This window comes from Babylonia areolata, chromosome 6, assembly GCF_041734735.1.
Source record: "Babylonia areolata isolate BAREFJ2019XMU chromosome 6, ASM4173473v1, whole genome shotgun sequence".
Classification (NCBI taxonomy): Eukaryota; Metazoa; Mollusca; class Gastropoda; order Neogastropoda; family Buccinidae; genus Babylonia; species Babylonia areolata.
In genome coordinates, this window is record NC_134881.1 from 3,843,986 (window position 1) to 3,864,667 (window position 20,682).

A 20,682-nucleotide genomic window follows, 5' to 3' on the forward strand; every position below is an offset into this window, starting at 1 on the left:
CACAACGAGGAAGGGGTTGTGGCAAACACCTGTACAATAATCCACCCTGATAGTTACATACACCTGGAGACAGAGAACAGGGAAAGCAACATATGGGTGGCACTGCAGTGCATTTTTCCCGGGAAGATCCAGAGAGGGGCGAAAGTTTGTTGTATAAAACGTAATACTATACAGCACTTCTGAGCCCTTTAAACTGACAACCGACGGACGTATCTTCTTTATCAAGGTGATGCTGAAGCATAAGACATCACAAGGCACAGACCTGTTCACTTCTCTAATCAAATGTTGACCTGTCTGTCTTTGGTTTAATTTGTGGATGATATTCTGCTTGCATCTAATAGTTTCTGTCTTTCAACTTGGAAAAAAATGAAGTTAAAAAAAAAAGCAACAAACTGAATAGAGCCTGCAGCTGTTACTGAAATATCAGAGAGTCATAGCCCTCCCCCTCCATTCCCCCACCCCCGCCAAATAAAATAAAATAAATATCCTCTCCACCTTTCTGCAGTTCTGATGCATGAGTCATTACCACAATACAACCGTTCGCACTTCCCCAAGCATGTAAATGTGCAGTCACCAAAACTGATGTTTATCTGCAACTGCCAAACATTTCTTGTTTGCATGCACGGGGGCGGCAGAGGAAGAGCTGGTCCGACAACGTCAAGGAATGGACCAAAATGATGACGCCAGATCTCCTCACGACAGCTGCCAACAGAACGGCGTGGTGAGCTATGACATCTCCCTCATGTCCCCCCAACGACCCAAGCAGTCGAGGGAATGAGCGAGTGAGTGAATGCACCTTTCTTCCTAGTATCTAATATCTTGTTGAAGAAGAATCAGCCACAACTGCAGCAGTAAAGACCAGAGGTGCCAGACATGTAGAACACAGGCTGTGACAAGACCCCGCCCACCCCCCCACCCCAAACACACACACAAAGACCAAGACAAGAAAAGTGAGAGGCGACAGCACAGTACAGCACAAAACTGCCGTTAGTTACCTTGTTGGCAGGATTAACACACACACACACACAACACACCACACAACACACACAGAGCACAAAAACATATACACATACAGACACACACACAGAGATACACATACTGGCACCCACCCACCCACCCCCACACACACTCACTCACACACACACACACACACACACACACACACTCACACACACACACACACACAGAAAGACCAAGACATTAAGGGAGAGGAGACAAGCAGAGCACCGCATGGTGATTACCTTGTTAGCAGGATTCACAAACACTGTGTCCACAGACAGCACTGACACGATGCTCAGCACCTCCTCTCTGTAACACATCAATAATAACCTTATTTCAGTAAGACATGGCCTTTAGCAAGTGCAATTCTTTCAGAAAAAAAAAACACTGTGCAAGTACACACACATGCACGCACACACACTAATAAGAGGACTGCACATAATCATGCTGACCTGGGAAACTGGAAAAAACCTCCATCCATAAATCCCACAAATACCAGGCAGGACAGAACTCTGGATCCATCAGACTGAAAGTTCAACCCCACAGTAGCATCAACCCGTCACACTGACAACCAACTGTACATGGAATCCTGAAAACTGTGACATGCGCAGAAAAACATCTGATCAGCACTTCTTGGTATACTGCGGAGGAAGTGGGGCTGGATCGGACACACCCTCAGGAAGCCAGCGTCCAGCATCACACGCCAAGCCCTGACCTGGAACCTGCAGGGAAAGAGGAAGAGAGGCCGGCCTCGCAACAGCTGGAGGCGAGACACCGAGGCAGAGCTGAAGCAGCAAGGGACCAACTGGACTGGAATGGCCAGAACAGCCCAGAACAGAGTGCGATGGTGAGGGGTTGTCAATGGCCTATGCTCCACCGGGAGCGATGGGCATAAGTGAAGTAAGTGTGAAGCACTTCTTGGTGGAAAACAGCGGTTCTGACCAGCTGGCCTCCTGGTGGCATGACATCAATGGTTCCCTGTGGACTGCCGACACTGGGACAGCTGAGAAGTAAACCCAGGTGTCGCTGTGAACCGGAAACTCAGAATGAGCGGCATGAGACAGCAAAACAACAAAACAAAAAACAACAAAAAACAGAAAGGTGCTGACCACCATGTGGTCTGCAGAACAGATTCAGTTTCTCAAGGAGGCAGTCACTGCCTTCAGACAAATCCATACACACACCACCACATCTGCTAGGCAGATGCCTGAAAGCAGCATAACCCAATGTGCTTGTCAGGCCCTGCGTGCATGCATATATATTTGTGTATCTATCAGAGTGGATTTCTTTTAGCCAGAGGACAACACTTTGTAGCCATGGGTTCTTTTTCAGTGTGCCAAGTGCTTGCTACACACAGGACCTCGGTTTATCGCATCATCCATATGACTAGATGCTCAGTTTGATTTTCCAGTCAAACTTGAGAGAAAGGACGAGAGTGGATTTCCAACACAGACTGCTTGCTGCACACAGGACCTCCATTTATCGCATCATCCACATGACTAGATTTCCAGTCAAACTTGGGAGAGAGGGTCAGACTGGGGTTCAAACACAAACCTTCACGGACATTGTATTGGCAGATAAGCGTCTTAACCATTCTGCCACCTTGCACAGAACAGCAGTGAGTTAAACATCACGCCTGCTAACTAAAGACAGAACATGACACCTCCGTCATCAAAACAGCCTGACTGTGGTAGCTGTGCACACTTCATACATACATATATATATATATATATATATATATATATATATACACAGAGAGAGAGAGAGAGAGAGAGAGATACACGCCAAGGAACTGTTGAGGGAGGGAGACAGAACAGAAGACAGAAAAAAAAAAGCGGACTGACAACGTTGCAGGATGGATGGGAAAACCATCAGCAGAGACCCAGGCTTTGACACACAACTCACAGACCTGGAGGAACCTGGGGAAGAGTTCTGTGTGGTGCCCCAGGAACTCTTCACAGAGGAAGGTGGCACAATGGTTAAGACACTCATCTGCCAAAACAGAGTGAATGAGAGTCTGGGTTCGAATCCCACTATCGTCCTTTCTCTCAAGTTTGACTGGAAAATTCAACTCAGCATCAGTTATTCAGATGATACGATAAACCGAGGTCCTCTGTGCAGCATGCACTTGGCGCAGTGAAAAAGAACCTGTGGCGACAAGAGTGTTGTCCTCTGGCAAAATTCTGTAAAAGAAATCCACTTTGATAGGAAAACAAATATACATGCATGCACTGAAGGCCTGACTAAGCACACTGGGTTATGCTGCTGGTCAGGCATCTGCCTAGCAGATGTGGTTAGTGTATACGGATTTGTCCAAATGCAGTGACGCCTCCTTGAGAAACTGAAACTGAAACACAGAGTTGAAGGAGAAGAAGAGGAAGAAGAAGAAAGAGAAGGAGAAGAAAGAGAAAGGAGACAGCCACACTTACAGACAGCCGTGTTCTGAAGCCAGCAGGAGTGCCTTAGACAGCCGTGGCTCCAGAGGGTATGCCAGCATCTTCCTCCCCATTGCTGTCAGCTGTAACATCCGTAACTAACATCAGTTTTCTTCATCTCTCTGGAGGGGGAATGTGGAACGTTTTTCACACAGACACACGTGCATATATACATGTATACACCCGTGGCACACACACATGCATGCATGCAGTGCACAAGCACACATATGCATTACTGATAATGCAATGAATGTTGCGTTGTGTTGTGTTGTGTTGTGTTGTGTGTTGTGCTGTGTGTTGTGCTGTGCTGTGCTGTGCTGTGCTGTGCTGTGCTGTACTGTGCTGTGCTGTGCTGTGCTGTGCTGTGCTGTGCTGTGCTGTGCTGTGCTGTGCTGTGTTGTGTTGCACTCCTCCGTTCCTCACTGAACTGTATTGTACAGCATTGTACTGTATTGTGTTATGTTATATTGCATCTTATTGTATAATATCTTATAGTATTGTACTGTATTGCATTGCACTGCATTGCATTGCATTGTATTGTGTTCTATTGTATTGTATTTGTTGCTGTTTTTTAAGATGTTTATGATGTCCTTGGCCACCCCTCTGTTTTTAATTGATTGATCAGTTCCAACAAAACACACTACCAAACTGACTACCAACTGAATGGTGTAACATCACAAACATCACAAGATTGACAGTCCTGTCCCCTACTGGGATATGGAGGATAACAAAAAATACATTCAACATCTTAAATGATCAATGCAGAATATACTATTAACAAATCAAAACCAAAGAATAATCATTACCTTTTCTTAGCAAAGTTCTGGCCAGCTTGCACATTTTTGTAAATATACTTAAATTCATCTGCAGTCTCTTCCCTGAAGAAAAATACATTACACAGGAGTGAACACTAACTTTGGAAATAAGTATTTCTTTGGCAATAATTTTCAAATGTATGAGAATGGATGACATTCCCTGATAAAAAAAACAAACAAACTGGAACCCATCTCCAATAATATTCATGTCACATTTCTTATAAACAAGGTTCTCTCGTGGTAATCCATATACTCAGTTTCGACACGTGTATAGGGACAGGAGTTTTTCAATGCAATACCTTGATGTCAGTTTCTTTCAGAACATGCCTCTTGGACTTCAGAACCTGTGGGCGACACACAAGCAGCAGGAATTTACAGACTGTCAAAGAAAGACAGAATCCAAAAAATACACAGAGCATGCAAGGGGAAGCCTGGAACTGCTAGCACCACTCCGTGAAAATACTTCAATGGGGGTAGATCCTCAAATAAGGACAAACACCAGAAAATCATTGTCCACTTTCACTTTAACCCTCAAATTTGTTTTCAACATTTCAGAGAGTAAGTCAAAGCAGACAGTCATTTTCAGGAAGGGGGTTTGGGGGGGTGGGGGTGGAGCTGGCATTTTCCTACATATATACATTGTCATTTATATGCCGTGGTAGACACATACATACACACACAACACACACACAAAACAAAAAAACAAAAACAACAACCAAACAATAATTCATATCATCATCTCACTGGAAAAGAAAAACAAACAATCATAAGTAAATGTAAACTGCATGTGCATTCAGAAGTTAAAACGTGTCCATGGACACATGAATCTGAGTGTTCACCTGCATGGTTGCGACGATACAATATTTTCTACTGTAATTTTCATTTTTCAGACAAAGAATGATGAAAGAGTATTTGACACCCGAAAACAGAGTATGGTTGCCTACAAATCAGGGTAAAAACAGTCATACATGTAAAAAAATCATATTGTAGAGAATAGTGAACATGGAAGATGCAGGCCACAAACGAAGAAGAAGAAAGAGTGTGTACTATGTGTAATGACAACAGCATCAAACAACATTACTAATTTTAAATATCACAGAAAAATTATTGATAAATTTTTTTGCATATGTAAAAAAAAATCAATGTCAGCTTTTTATCAGCAAACATGTCAATAATTTCTCTTTCAGACATAATAAAGCATTCTTGCATCTTGTATCTTGAGCCTTTTAACACAATGTGTTCCTTGTTTGCTTTGAGAAAACCTGTAAAAGAAGTGGCTCTCACTTTGAAACACTATGCCTCACACTACCATAGTGCCTCTCACTTTGATACGCTGTGCCTCACACTACCATAGTGCCTCTCACTTTGAAACACTGTGCCTCACACTACCATAGTGCCTCTCACTTTGAAACGCTATGCCTCACACTACCATAGTGCCTCTCACTTTGAAACGCTGTGCCTCACACTACCATAGTGCCTCTCACTTTGAAACGCTGTGCCTCACACTACCATAGTGCCTCTCACTTTGAAACGCTGTGCCTCACACTACCATAGTGCCTCTCACTTTGAAACACTATGCCTCACACTACCATAGTGCCTTTCACTTTGAAACGCTGTGCCTCACACTACCATAGTGCCTCTCACTTTGAAACGCTATGCCCCACACTACCATAGTGCCTCTCACTTTGATACGCTGTGCCTCACACTACCATAGTGCCTCTCACTTTGAAACGCTGTGCCTCACACTACCATAGTGCCTTTCACTTTGAAACGCTGTGCCTCACACTACCATAGTGCCTCTCACTTTGATATGCTGTGCCTCACACTACCATAGTGCCTCTCACTTTGAAACGCTGTGCCTCACACTACCATAGTGCCTCTCACTTTGATACGCTGTGCCTCACACTACCATAGTGCCTCTCACTTTGATACGCTATGTCTCACACTACCATAGTGCCTCTCACTTTGATACGCTGTGCCTCATACTACCATGGTGCCTCTCACTTTGATACGCTGTGCCTCACACTACCATAGTGCCTCTCACTTTGATACGCTATGCCTCACACTACCATAGTGCCTCTCACTTTGAAACGCTGTGCCTCACACTACCATAGTGCCTCTCACTTTGATACACTTAACCTCACACTACCAATCAATAGTGCCTCTCACTTTGATACGCTATGCCTCACACTACCAATCAATAGTGCCTCTCACTTTGATACGCTATGCCTCACACTACCAATCAATAGTGCCTCTCACTTTGATACGCTGTGCCTCACACTACCATAGTGCCTCTCACTTTGATACGCTATGCCTCACACTACCAATCAATAGTGCCTCTCACTTTGATACGCTATGCCTCACACTACCATAGTGCCTCTCACTTTGATACGCTATGCCTCACACTACCAATCAATAGTGCCTCTCACTTTGATACGCTGTGCCTCACACTACCATAGTGCCTTTCACTTTGATACGCTGTGCCTCACACTACCATAGTGCCTCTCACTTTGATACGCTGTGCCTCACACTACCATAGTGCCTCTCACTTTGATACGCTGTGCCTCACACTACCATAGTGCCTTTCACTTTGATACGCTGTGCCTCACACTACCCATCAACAGTGCCTCTCACTTTGATACGCTGTGCCTCATACTACCATGGTGCCTCTCACTTTGATACGCTGTGCCTCACACTACCATGGTGCCTCTCACTTTGAAACGCTATGCCTCACACTACCAACCAATCAATCAAAAATATATCAATCCAAACCTTACCTCTTGTTAACACCACCAAGCATCACAATACATTAAGAAAAAAATTATCTAAGAAATAAGCACATGTATAATGAATGAAGCGAAATGCTGTTTCACTCTAACGCAATCATGCACATACACACACACACACACACAACACACAAACACGTACATACCTGCACACATGAACACTAACGCACAGACCAGGACAAACATGCACGAGCACACACTCAAGTCAAACATAACACACACACACACACACACACACACATTCACACACACACAATCACACAAACACAAAATCAAAAGCTGACCTGCCAGTCCTCTACACCTTGCACAGCTGCCAGTTGATGTAATTCCTCCACAGCACCAACAATCGCCTGGTGACATGCACACACACACACACACACACAACACACACACACACACGCTTTTAATGTTGCAATGTTGCATAAACTACACACACAAATATGATTTCCATGAACATATGAATTCCATCAGGTCTTTTTTTTTTCCACATCAAAACCTTCAAACTTAACTTTTTTGGGAGGGGGCGGGAAGTTGGGGGAGGGGGGCGGGGGTGTGTGTGTGGGGGGTTCTACCCCACTATCTGCACCATTTCAGTGGCATTATGACTGTGCCCACACTGCTCAATCAACGTCTCCCACAAGCATCCACACCCAGTTTGCCGCAGTCTAAGCACCAACAGTCAACAGGAACTATCGTTGACAGATCACCAGGAGACAACTCACCAGATAATAGAATAAATAAAAATGCTATTCACAACACTAGATAGTAGAATAAATGAAAATGCTATTCATGATCAAACAAGCAAGGCAATAATCTAGCTTTACATAGTTGTACTTATACAGAAACTATCAAAATAAAAAAAATGGAAAAAGAAATACATTATATGATCTGTCATCCATGAGATGCCACCATAAAACCGTGACCTGTGCATCTCCATCGTCTTTCTATCACTTTTAATACTAAAGGGACATATTCTAAAGGAATATCTGAAATTCCACAAAATCAAAATTCAAACACACATATACACGAATACAAGCACACACACACACACACACACACACACACACACACACAAACAACAAAAAAACAAACAAACAAAAAAAAAACCCCCAGAAAAACCACCACCAACACTCCCTCTGTTCAAATCCCACTGAAATACTTGTCTGTTATCTGACGGCACTTTCGTGATGTTTTATTTCTCAACTGTCAATTTGAGCCATTTTCTGCTCATGGGGGTGTGTGTGAAAGGATGAGTGCGGTGAGTCATCTCTGTGAAAAGATGAGTGTGGTGAGTCATTTCTGTGAAAAGATGAGTGTGGTGAGTCATTTCTGTGATTGAATGAGTGTGGTGAGTCATTTCTGTGAAAAGATGAGTGTGGTGAGTCATTTCTGTGAAAGGATGAGTGTGGTGAGTCATTTCTGTGAAAAGATGAGTGTGGTGAGTCATTTCTGTGATTGAATGAGTGTGGTGAGTCATTTCTGTGAAAAGATGAGTGTGGTGAGTCATTACTGTGAAAAGATGAGTGTGGTGAGTCATTTCTGTGATTGAATGAGTGTGGTGAGTCATTACTGTGATTGAATGAGCGTGGTGAGTCATTACTGTGAAAAGATGAGTGTGGTGAGTCATTTCTGTGATTGAATGAGTGTGGTGAGTCATTTCTGTGAAAAGATGAGTGTGGTGAGTCATTTCTTGAAAGGATGAGTGTGGTGAGTCATTTCTGGGTGTGGCTGCATGTGAATCGGTGACTGTCAGCACAGTGGGTCTAAATTTACTTTGAGAAATGCACTATACCAACGCCATTCATTATCATTACTAACAAGAAGCTAACAAAACCGATGTAAAAAGGCCAAAGAAAAACCTCAACACAAATAACGTGAAATCCACTCACTTCTTCTGACGGCGGGTCGATGAAGTCAAAGTTCATGACACGAGTTATATTTAGACCCAACAGCTGCAGCACGACACTGGCCAGATTACACCTGGAGCAAACAACATGCACTGCACTTGAACACAGCCAATCAAAGTCTGTCAGAAAACAAACACCAAAGTACACAACAATCAGGAACAGCTCAGCGCATACATTTGTCACTCTGTGACGGGCACAATAGCCAAGTGGTTAAAGCGTTGGACCGTCAATCTGAGGGTCCCAGGTTCGAATCACAGTGACGGCGCCTGGTGGGCGAAGGGTGGAGATTTTTACGATCTCCCAGGTCAACATATGTGCAGACCTGCTAGTGCCTGAACCCCCTTCGTGTGTATATGCAAGCAGAAGATCAAATATGCACGTTAAAGATCCCGTAATCCATCTCAGCGTTCGGTGGGTTATGGAAACAAGAACATACCCAGCATGCACACCCCGAAAACAGAGTATGGCTGCCTACATGGCGGGGTAAAAACGGTCATACGCGTAAAAGCCCACTCGTGTGCATACGAGTGAACGTGGGAGTTGCAGCCTACGAACGAAGAAAAAGAAGAACACCGACAAAATCAAACAAAAAATCAAGAAAGAGCCCCCCTCAAACCTCCCACTCTCTACCATCCCCCTCATCCCGACCCTCTACATACACACACACTGCATTATCAAAATCTTAGTTTATCATAATGGGTTTCCGTATCATTGACATTCAACATGCTGCCTACAGCCCACCTGACCTGAACGCCATGTCAGAGCTGACTAACCATCAGTTCTTAAAACCAGTCAAAGAGAACATAAAATAACATCAAAAGGTTCATCAAAACAATGTGAAAAATACCAATCACTCAATCCACATGAAACTCAAATCAAGTGAAAAACATTGAAAACAGCATAAAAAAATCATTTGACCCACATATAGTTCAATCCATGTGGAATTGAAATCAATTTAAAAACACTGATTTTCTTCAGGAACTGGAAAAAAAAGGTGTCTCAGGGGACGGCCCACAAAATGAGCTGGCCACACATTCACCCGTCAATCCAAAGGTAATCAGTGCCAGTCCTACACATCTTTTCGCTGTGGTTTTGATACAACATCATACAGGACTACACTCTTCTCTTTCTTTTTTTATAGCAAGTCCAGATCAGAATGTTTCCTTTTTGCAAAGGTCAGGTCTCCAGTTCTTTCTTTTTTTTTCAACAGCAGATGTGGTGAAGCGCATATGGATTAGTCTGCACATTCTGACACCTTCTTCAAACTGAAATAATTGTTGAAAAATAACTGACAATCTGTTGACAAGTAAAAAAAACCCCCCAAAAACCCCATAAATATAAAGACCAAAAATGAAATAATTGTGACCTCTTTACCTGAATCAAACAAGAATATGTCAAATTCTATTTGAGAATGTTACATAATGTACAGACGCAAAATGTATAAATATTGTATAAAAATACAAAAAGTGCAATGCACTATTCTCAGAATACACAGAGAAACATATAAAGACAACAGAACAATGAAAAACAATTAACAATGCAAAAAGACCAAAAAATGTAGAAAAATTGTACAAAAATACACAATATACAACACACTACGCACAGAAAATACAAACCACATGCTGGTAACAACACAAAAAAAGATATAAAAAAACTCAAAAGACACAGGCACAAAGACACACAACACACACACAAACCCAGCCCTCACCTCTGTATCTCAGGGACGGTGTTGTCCTTCAGCATTTCAAACTCCCGCTGGGTGAAGAGACGGAAGCAAACCCCAGGTCCCTCGCGCCCTGCTCGCCCCGTCCTCTGCACGCACTGCTCCTTGGATGTCTGGACCACACGCAGCAGGTCCAGACCACTGCTGGGGTTGTGAATCCTGCACACGCAGCAGGAACGTTACACACAGTTTGAACTGACCACACATGCAGCATGAATGTTGCACACAGTTTGAACTGACCACACACACAGCATGAACGTTACACACATTTTGAACAGACCACACACACAGCATGAACGTTACACACAGTTTGAACAGACCACACACACAGCATGAACGTTACACACAGTTTGAACAGACCACACACACTGCATGAACGTTACACACAGTTTGAACAGACCACACACGCAGCATGAATGTTACACACAGTTTGAACAGACCACACACGCAGCATGAACGTTACACACAGTTTGAACAGACAACACACACAGCATGAACGTTACACACAGTTTGAACAGACCACACACACTGCATGAACATTACACACAGCTTGAACAGACCACACACACAGCATGAACGTTACACAACAGTTTGAACAGACCACACACTCTGCATGAACGTTACACACAGTTTGAACAGACCACACACACAGTTTGAGCAGACCACACACAGTTTGAACAGACCACACACACTGCATGAACATTACACACAGTTTGAACAGACCACACACACAGCATCAACGTCACAAGCATTTCGAACAGTATTGCGAAGGGCACCAGAGCTAAGTGGTTGAAGCATCAATCTTCAACGTGAGGGTCCTGAGTTTGAATTCTTATCACGGCGCCTGGTGGGTTAAAGGTAGAGAATTTTTTCCGTCTCCTGGGTCAACAGATGTGCATGCCTGAACCCTATTTCAGTGAATACACATGCAAAAGATAAAATACGTGTTAAAGATTCCATAATCCACGTCAATGTTTGGTAGATAATGGAAACATGAACATACCCAGCATGCACAACCCTGAAAACTGACTATGGCTGCCTCCAATGCAGGGTAAAATCAGTGATACACATAAAAACCCATTCATGCATGTATATGAGCAAACATAGGAGCTGTATCCCACAAGTGCAGAGGATGACGAAGAAGAAAATCTGTCAGGTGCGACTGAAAATACAGCACAGAACATCCACAAAGCTCAGAACATCTGGCTGCAGTTCAGACTACCTGGCCAATGCTGCACTCCTCTGAGAAAGAGCAGCACTACGCCAAACTAGTGGAAAGGATTTACAGCAGACAAGAAAATTGTTTCTTCAGCATACACTTTCAACAACACCATGGAAAACAAGAAGTTCTGAATTCCTGATCACAATTCAGATCAAGTCAATGATGGGTTTCAACAGCTGAAGGTCAATGCAATGGACTTTCAATCTCAGGGTCCCAGGTTCGCATCCTGGTCCCGGCACCTGGTAGGTTAAGGGTGGAGATTTTTTACACGGCACCTGGTGGGTTAAGGGTGGAGATTTTTTACAATCTCCAAGGTCAACAGATGTGCAGACCTTTTGGTGCCTGAGCCCTCTTCACATGCACAGGCATGCAGAAGATAAAATTTGCAAGTTGAAGATCCTGTGATCCATGTCAGCGTTCGGTAGATTATGGAAACGTGAACATACCCAGCATGTGTATCCCCCAATACAGAGTATGGCTGCCTGCATGGTGGGATTAAAGCAATAGATTATGGAAACATGAACATACCCAGCGTGTGTATCCCCCAATACAGAGTATGGCTGCCTGCATGGTGGGATTAAAGCAATCATACAAGAAAAAGCTCACTCATACATACAAGTGAATGTGGGATTGTAGTCCATGAATGCTATAGGGGAAGAACCGTCTGGTTTACAGTGCATTTGAATTTTATCCATCACAAAACTACATCAACTGATTCATTAGCCTGATAATTTTCAGGTTTAACAATGAAGACAGGATACCAGGCATGTTAATGGTACCCACTAAAACTACTACTACTACAGACTTCTTCCTAGCTGCCTTCACCTGAAGTTGCCAATACAATCACGGATGTGCTGACTTACTTGGCTTTCACCCTTCCACAGTCGATGACGTACTTGATGCCACTGATGGTCACAGAGGTCTCTGCAATGTTGGTAGACACCACAACTTTCCTGCATCCCTGTGGTAAACAATGCACACATCTTGTCAATATTTCCTACATCCCTGTGGTAAACAATGCACACACCTTGTCAATATTTCCTACATCTCTGTGGTAAACAATGCACACACCTTGTTAATATTTCCTACATCCCTGTGGTAAACAATGCACACACCTTGTTAATATTTTCTACATCCCTGTGGTAAACAATGTACACATCTTGTCAATATTTCCTACATCCCTGTGGTAAACAATGCACACACCTTGTCAATATTTTCTACATCCCTGTGGTAAACAATGCACACACCTTGTTAATACTTCTTGTCATCCCTGTGGTAAACAATGCACACATCTTGTTAATATTTCCTACATCCCTGTGGTAAACAATGCACACATCTTGTTAATATTTCCTACATCCCTGTGGTAAACAATGCACACACCTTGTCAATATTTTCTACATCCCTGTGGTAAACAATGCACACACCTTGTTAATACTTCTTGTCATCCCTGTGGTAAACAATGCACACACCTTGTCAATATTTTCTACATCCCTGTGGTAAACAATGCACACACCTTGTTAATATTTCCTACATCCCTGTGGTAAACAATGCACACATCTTGTCAATATTTCCTACATCCCTGTGGTAAACAATGCACACACCTTGTTAATATTTCCTGATTCTCTGTGGTAAACAATGCACACACCTTGTTAATATTTCCTACATCCCTGTGGTAAACAATGCACACACCTTGTTAATATTTCCTGATTCTCTGTGGTAAACAATGCACACACCTTGTCAATATTTCCTACATCCCTGTGGTAAACAATGCACACACCTTGTTAATATTTCCTGATTCTCTGTGGTAAACAATGCACACACCTTGTTAATATTTCCTACATCTCTGTGGTAAACAATGCACACACCTTGTCAATATTTCCTACATCCCTGTGGTAAACAATGCACACACCTTGTCAATATTTCCTACATCTCTGTGGTAAACATTGCACACACCTTGTCAATATTTCCTACATCTCTGTGGTAAACATTGCACACATCTTGTCAATATTTCCTGATTCTCTGTGGTGAATAATATACACACCTTGTCAATATTCCCTGCATCTCTGTGGTAAACAATGCACACACCTTGTCAATATTTCCTGATTCTCTGTGGTGAATAATATACACACCTTGTCAATATTCCCTGCATCTCTGTGGTAAATTATATACACATCTTATCAATATTTCCTTATTATCTGTGGTTAACAATATACATACCATGTCAACTTTCAGGAATGAGATGCGCATGCACACACACACACACGCACGCACGCACGCACACACACACACACAGAGGCAAACAGACATACAGGCACATACAGACATGCTAACATACGTAAAGACACAAATAAACATGCAAGCACACACACACACACACGCACACACACAGAAGCACATGCACACACACATCCAAAAGATACAAGCACGTGTTCTGTTTCAGTTTCAGTTTCAGTTTCAGTAGCTCAAGGAGGCGTCACTGCGTTCGGACAAAACCATATACACTACACCACATCTGCCAAGCAGATGCCTGACCAGCAGCGTAACCCAACGCGCTTAGTCAGGCCTTGAGAAAATGTGGAAGTGCGACCCTGACGAGACTCGAACTCGCAATCTTCTAATCCGAAGTCAGACGCCTTATCCATTGGGCGTGTTCTAATGTCAGGAAACTCTTCTTTTTTCTTTCTTTCTACCTCGGTGGATAATTATTGAAAGCTGATGTTCTAAAATGAGCCAGAACATATTATGAACATCTTAGTTGAACCTGTTCACAAACAATTTCCAAAGTGAATCTCATCATAGCAACATATGACATTAACCAACAAATCTGCACACACACACACACACACACACACACAGACAAATCAAATAAAGGCCTTTATCCAAAGCATAGAACCATTTTATCCCAAAGAACAAACTGTATATAATCATGAACATAAAATTGTAAATGCAAACTCTTCTGAAGATTGTTAATAACAGCCAGGCACCCACAGATATAAACCTTTCTGAAGTGTTCTCACAATAAACTATTACAACACTCAACACCCACAGATATAAACCTTTCTGAAGTGTTCTCACAATAAACTATTACAACACTCAACACCCACAGATATAAACCTTTCTCAAGTGTTCTCACAATAAACTATTACAACACTCAACACCCACAGATATAAACCTTTTTGAAGAGTTCTCACAATAAACTATTACAACACTCAACACCCACAGATATAAACCTTTCTCAAGTGTTCTCACAATAAACTATTACAACACTCAACACCCACAGATATAAACCTTTCTGAAGTGTTCTCACAATAAACTATTACAACACTCAACACCCACAGATATAAACCTTTCTGAAGCGTTCTCACAATAAACTATTACAACACTCAACACCCACAGATATAAACCTTTCTGAAGCGTTCTCACAATAAACTATTACAACACTCAACACCCACAGATATAAACCTTTCTGAAGTGTTCTCACAACAAACTATTACAACACACAACACCCATAGATATAAACCTTTCTGAAGTGTTCTCACAATAAACTATTACAACACTCAACACCCATAGATATAAACCTTTCTGAAGTGTTCTCACAATAAACTATTACAACACTCAACACCCACAGATATAAACCTTTCTGAAGTGTTCTCACAATAAACTATTACAACACTCAACACCCACAGATATAAACCTTTCTGAAGTGTTCTCACAATAAACTATTACAACACTCAACACCCACAGATATAAACCTTTCTGAAACATTCTCAAAATAAACTATTACAACACTCACAAGACGCAAAGTGTCAATTATTTTGCTTTCTTCCTTTCATCATAACTACTTTCTCAATATTTTTGACTGCCATAAACCTTTTTTATGTTCATTTGTTTGTTTGTCTGCAGCTTTGCTGATTGTTTGTTTTCTTTTGTTCTTTTTCTCTAAATTATCACAGTGCGGTGACAGAAACCATGTGTGTTTTCTTCTTATCATTATCATCATCATCACCATTTTTCTCTAAATTATCACTGTGCGGTGACAGAAACCATGTGTGTTTTCTTCTTATCATTATCATCATCATCACCATTTTTCTCTAAATTATCACTGTGCAGTGACAGAAACCATGTGTGTTTTCTTCTTATCATTATCATCATCGTCACCATTTTTCTCTAAATTATCACTGTGCGGTGACAGAAACCATGTGTGTTTTCTTCTTATCATTATCATCATCGTCACCATTTTTCTCTAAATTATCACTGTGCGGTGACAGAAACCATGTGTGTTTTCTTCTTATCATTATCATCATCGTCACCATTTTTCTCTAAATTATCACTGTGTGGTGACAGAAACCATGTGTGTTTTCTTCTTATCATTATCATCATCGTCACCATTTTTCTCTAAATTATCACAGTGCGGTGACAGAAACCATGTGTGTTTTCTTCTTATCATTATCATCATCGTCACCATTTTTCTCTAAATTATCACTGTGTGGTGACAGAAACCATGTGTGTTTTCTTCTTATCATTATCATCATCGTCACCATTTTTCTCTAAATTATCACTGTGCGGTGACAGAAACCATGTGTGTTTTCTTCTTATCATTATCATCATCGTCACCATTTTTCTCTAAATTATCACAGTGCGGTGACAGAAACCATGTGTGTCTTCTTCTTATCATTATCATCATCATCACCATTTTTCTCTAAATTATCACAGTGCGGTGACAGAAACCATGTGTGTCTTCTTCTTATCATTATCATCATCATCACCATTTTTCTCTAAATCATCACAGTGCGGTGACTGAAACCATGTGTGTTTTCTTCTTATCATTATCATCATCATCACCATTTTTCTCTAAATTATCACTGTGTGGTGACAGAAACCATGTGTGTTTTCTTCTTATCATTATCATCATCGTCACCATTTTTCTCTAAATTATCACTGTGCGGTGACAGAAACCATGTGTGTTTTCTTCTTATCATTATCATCATCGTCACCATTTTTCTCTAAATTATCACTGTGCGGTGACAGAAACCATGTGTGTTTTCTTCTTATCATTATCATCATCGTCACTATTGTCCTTAGGCTTAAGCAGAGGCATCTGTCAAATTTATCACATTGTCTGCTCTGCACCGATTTAATCCGGTTGTGTACACGTGTTTGATCTGTACTTCTTTAAACTGCATACATATAGATATAGATACATATATAGATATACAGTGTGTGTGTGTGTGTGTGCGCGCGCGCGTACGCTATTCTTTTCTCAAAAACGTAACAGTCTGCGACAGGGGAGAAAGAAAGGTTAAATAAAATATGTAAATAAATTAATCAAATCAAGCACACTGACGGGAGGTGCGGGTTCGAAGACCCGAAGCTGCAGGTGGGAAGGCAGGGCGGCGTACAGAGGGAGCACGACCATCTTGGACAGCCCATGGTCAGGGTTCCGCACCACCTCACGGATCATGCGCACTGCCGACTCAATCTCGTCCTGACCGGTCAGGAAGATCAGAACGTCGCCACTGCACATGTGAATCAGTATGATGATATTGGATACTTCCACTATCAGAACGTCACCACTGCACATGTGAATCAATAATGATGATATTGGATACTTCCACTATCAGAATGTCGCCACTGCACAGGTGAATCAATAATGATGATATTGGATACATCCACTATCAGAACTGAAATGAAATGAAATGAAATTATAGTGCTTAGAGCCTCGCCGACCACTAAGGCCATCTCAAGGCTATCGCCATGTTAATAACTACTACAAGGGTAAAAAACAAACAATTAAAATGAATCACCACTTCAAACTTTCCACTCATAGTTTAAAAAAAAAACTTCCATAGTTTAAAACCTTCAAATCTGATTAAAAATGTTCACTTCTTTCAAGAAGTCCATCAGCGTCCACGGAGGGACATCACAAAACAAAGTCTTCAAAGAAACCGCCGTGTAATATCCACTATCAGAACGTCGCCACTGCACATGTGAATCAATGATGATGATATTGGATACTTCCACTATCAGAACGTCGCCACTGCACATGTGAATCAATAATGATGATATTGGATACTTCCACTATCAGAACGTCGCCACTGCACATGTGAATCAATGATGATGATATTGGATACTTCCACTATCAGAACGTCACCACTGCACATGTGAATCAATAATGATGATATTGGATACTTCCACTATCAGAACGTCGCCACTGCACATGTGAATCAGTAATGATGATATTGGATACTTCCACTACCTTGTGCTGTGCACTCAGCCCTCCACTCCTTCCCTAACAAACTGTGCAGGATCATTGCATATCAGTGGTGCAGACTTTGGCATATAGTCTGATCTTCTGACATCATGCTATTCAGACTGATTGTAAATTATATCACCTGTGCTATAATGATCAATAAACAAAAATACAATGAAAAAAAATAAAATAAAATAAAACAAAATAGAATAACGGATACTTATATAACACACTATCCAGAAATCTGCTCTTGGTGCTTTACAAAACACGTGTGTTTTTTTTAAATTTAAATAACACATTACATTAACTTAATGTTATGTATACACACTAACATGTAACAAACAAACTGCATGTACACACACATACACACACACACACACAATGCATACATACATCTAAATGCACATTCAAACGTACGTATGTGCATAACAGCTGCACTCCACACACACACACACACACACACAGTGACACAAATCAAAACATACTTGTTCAAACAATGTCATAAACTATAGATCCTTCTCCCCCACCCCCTCCCCACACACACACCTCTGTCCCCACTCCCACCTCACCACTGTCCCTCCTCCTCCCCCACCTAAGCCATCTTTGTGTGAACGTCATTGTGTTTGTGTGGTGGGGTGGGGGCAGGGCAGGAGGTGGAAGAGGAAGGTGAGTCACCAGTGTTGTTACGCTGTTTTTGAAACAGTATTTTTTAGCATCCCAAAAGATATCCTTTATGGAGAGCTCGCCACTGGGCAGAGAAGCATTGGCCGCCCACAGATACAAAAACGTTTGCAAACGTGACATGAAGGCACTTGAGATCAACACTGAGTCCTGGGAGGACCTTGCAGATGACCGCAACAGATGGAGAAGCACTCTCAAGAATCAGCTACGGATTGGTGAGGACAAACTGTCAGCTGCTGCAGCAGAAAAGCGAGCTCACAGAAAAGGGACGGCAGCCAACAGACCAGCATCAGCTTACACATGTGACTGCTGCGACAGAGACTGTCTCTCTCGCATCGGTCTCTACAGTCACAGGTGACGCTGCTTGGTCAAAGCAGACAGCCCAATTAGACATTAGGTCGGATATACTCTATCCATGGTCAGCCATGACCGAAGGAGGCCTACTACTACTACTACTACTTTTTAGCGGGTTTACATCTAAACCTCTTCAGTGCCGGGCATTATTTTGGCTTGGGCTTCCCATTTGCCAAGTGGTTTTGGGTTGTGGAGAGGTTTTTTTTTTGGGGGGGGTTGTTAATTCTACCATGCAAACTACTCCAAGCATACACACATAACACATACTTTTCTGAAAGGAAAATTATCAGAATATCAAATTCTGATAGTCTGAAGTTCATTTAACACACTGGTTAGAAATGAATGAACCATAGATGTGAGTTAAGCAAATTTCACACACTATCTGAATACATGTGACACATTGTTACCAGCAGCTAAAGTGATCCTAGAAAATAAAAACACCTAAATATATCACCATATGTTATGCACACAAACGGTCATGAATTATAACCCAAACTTCTGGTATTCATTCAGTTCATTGGCAGAAGAAATGAACTCAGAAAACTGCTGCTTCTAGTCAAATCTTTTTTTTTTTCTCAAAAGAAATAGAAATCACAAACTCATATACACACACATATATACATATGTCAATCTCTCTCTCTCTCTCTCTCTCTCTCTATATATATATATATATATATCAATAACCAACATAGTTTTCCAACTTATATGTCTATGAATGTTGACAGGCATCTGAAACATGTAATGACCAAATTTAGATTTGGCGTTTCTGAATTGTTTGTCCATCGGTATCGTTACAGACAGTCTAACATTTCTGATACTATTTGTCCGTTATGCAAAAAGTCAAAGGAAGATGAAGTCCATTTTGTGCTAGATTGTGCAGAATTGAGAGATATCAGAGAAAAATTAATTCCAGAAAAATATTTCAGACAACCTTGTTTATTCAAACTCGTCTTGTTAATGTCATCTACAAACGAAAGTCTTGTTAAACAATTCACTCTTTATCTGTGTAAAGCGTTTAAACGTCGAAGTGCCTTCGTAACATCTTGAACATTCTGTGTATTTGTATGCGACTTTCATGTTTATCCCCCTTCTAAGGGGCTATGGCCTTTATGAATAAAACATCTTCAGTCTTCAGTCTCTCTCTCTCTATATATACACACATAACACTGAACACTGAACACTGAAATGTTTTAATGAAAAGGCCATTGGCCCATGTCAATAGGGGTGGTTACAGGTAAATGCATAGGCGCAACACAAACATAACACTATAAGCAACGAACTTTCAAAGCTTTGTCTAGGAATATAGCCAAGCGCATAACCAATGATTTGTTTTCACTTGCAAAAAGCAATGTCATATTAAACAAGGACGGAGTATTATAATACTTAGAGGGGATATACTGTTGTCTCAGGTCAGCATATCGAGGGCATTGTAACACAAAGTGAACTTCTGTTTCTTTTTGAAAATCACAGAAAGGACAAGACAGCTCATCATCTGTTACATTACGTTTAA

The 20,682-nt window shown here is 41.5% G+C and overlaps 1 protein-coding gene across 1 annotated transcript in view; it reads right to left on the minus strand.

The window, feature by feature from the left end:
* Positions 1 to 20,682, minus strand: part of LOC143283244 (ATP-dependent RNA helicase DHX33-like) — a 77,446-nt gene that overhangs the window by 37,967 nt on the left and 18,797 nt on the right. The window contains exons 9-16 of the mRNA XM_076589417.1: positions 17,232 to 17,403; positions 12,751 to 12,848; positions 10,651 to 10,824; positions 8,925 to 9,015; positions 7,320 to 7,385; positions 4,549 to 4,593; positions 3,429 to 3,517; positions 1,242 to 1,308 (exon numbers count right to left, since the gene is read on the minus strand). Coding sequence (XP_076445532.1) covers positions 1,242 to 1,308; positions 3,429 to 3,517; positions 4,549 to 4,593; positions 7,320 to 7,385; positions 8,925 to 9,015; positions 10,651 to 10,824; positions 12,751 to 12,848; positions 17,232 to 17,403 — 802 coding nt within the window. The remainder of the gene's footprint in view (positions 1 to 1,241; positions 1,309 to 3,428; positions 3,518 to 4,548; positions 4,594 to 7,319; positions 7,386 to 8,924; positions 9,016 to 10,650; positions 10,825 to 12,750; positions 12,849 to 17,231; positions 17,404 to 20,682) is intronic.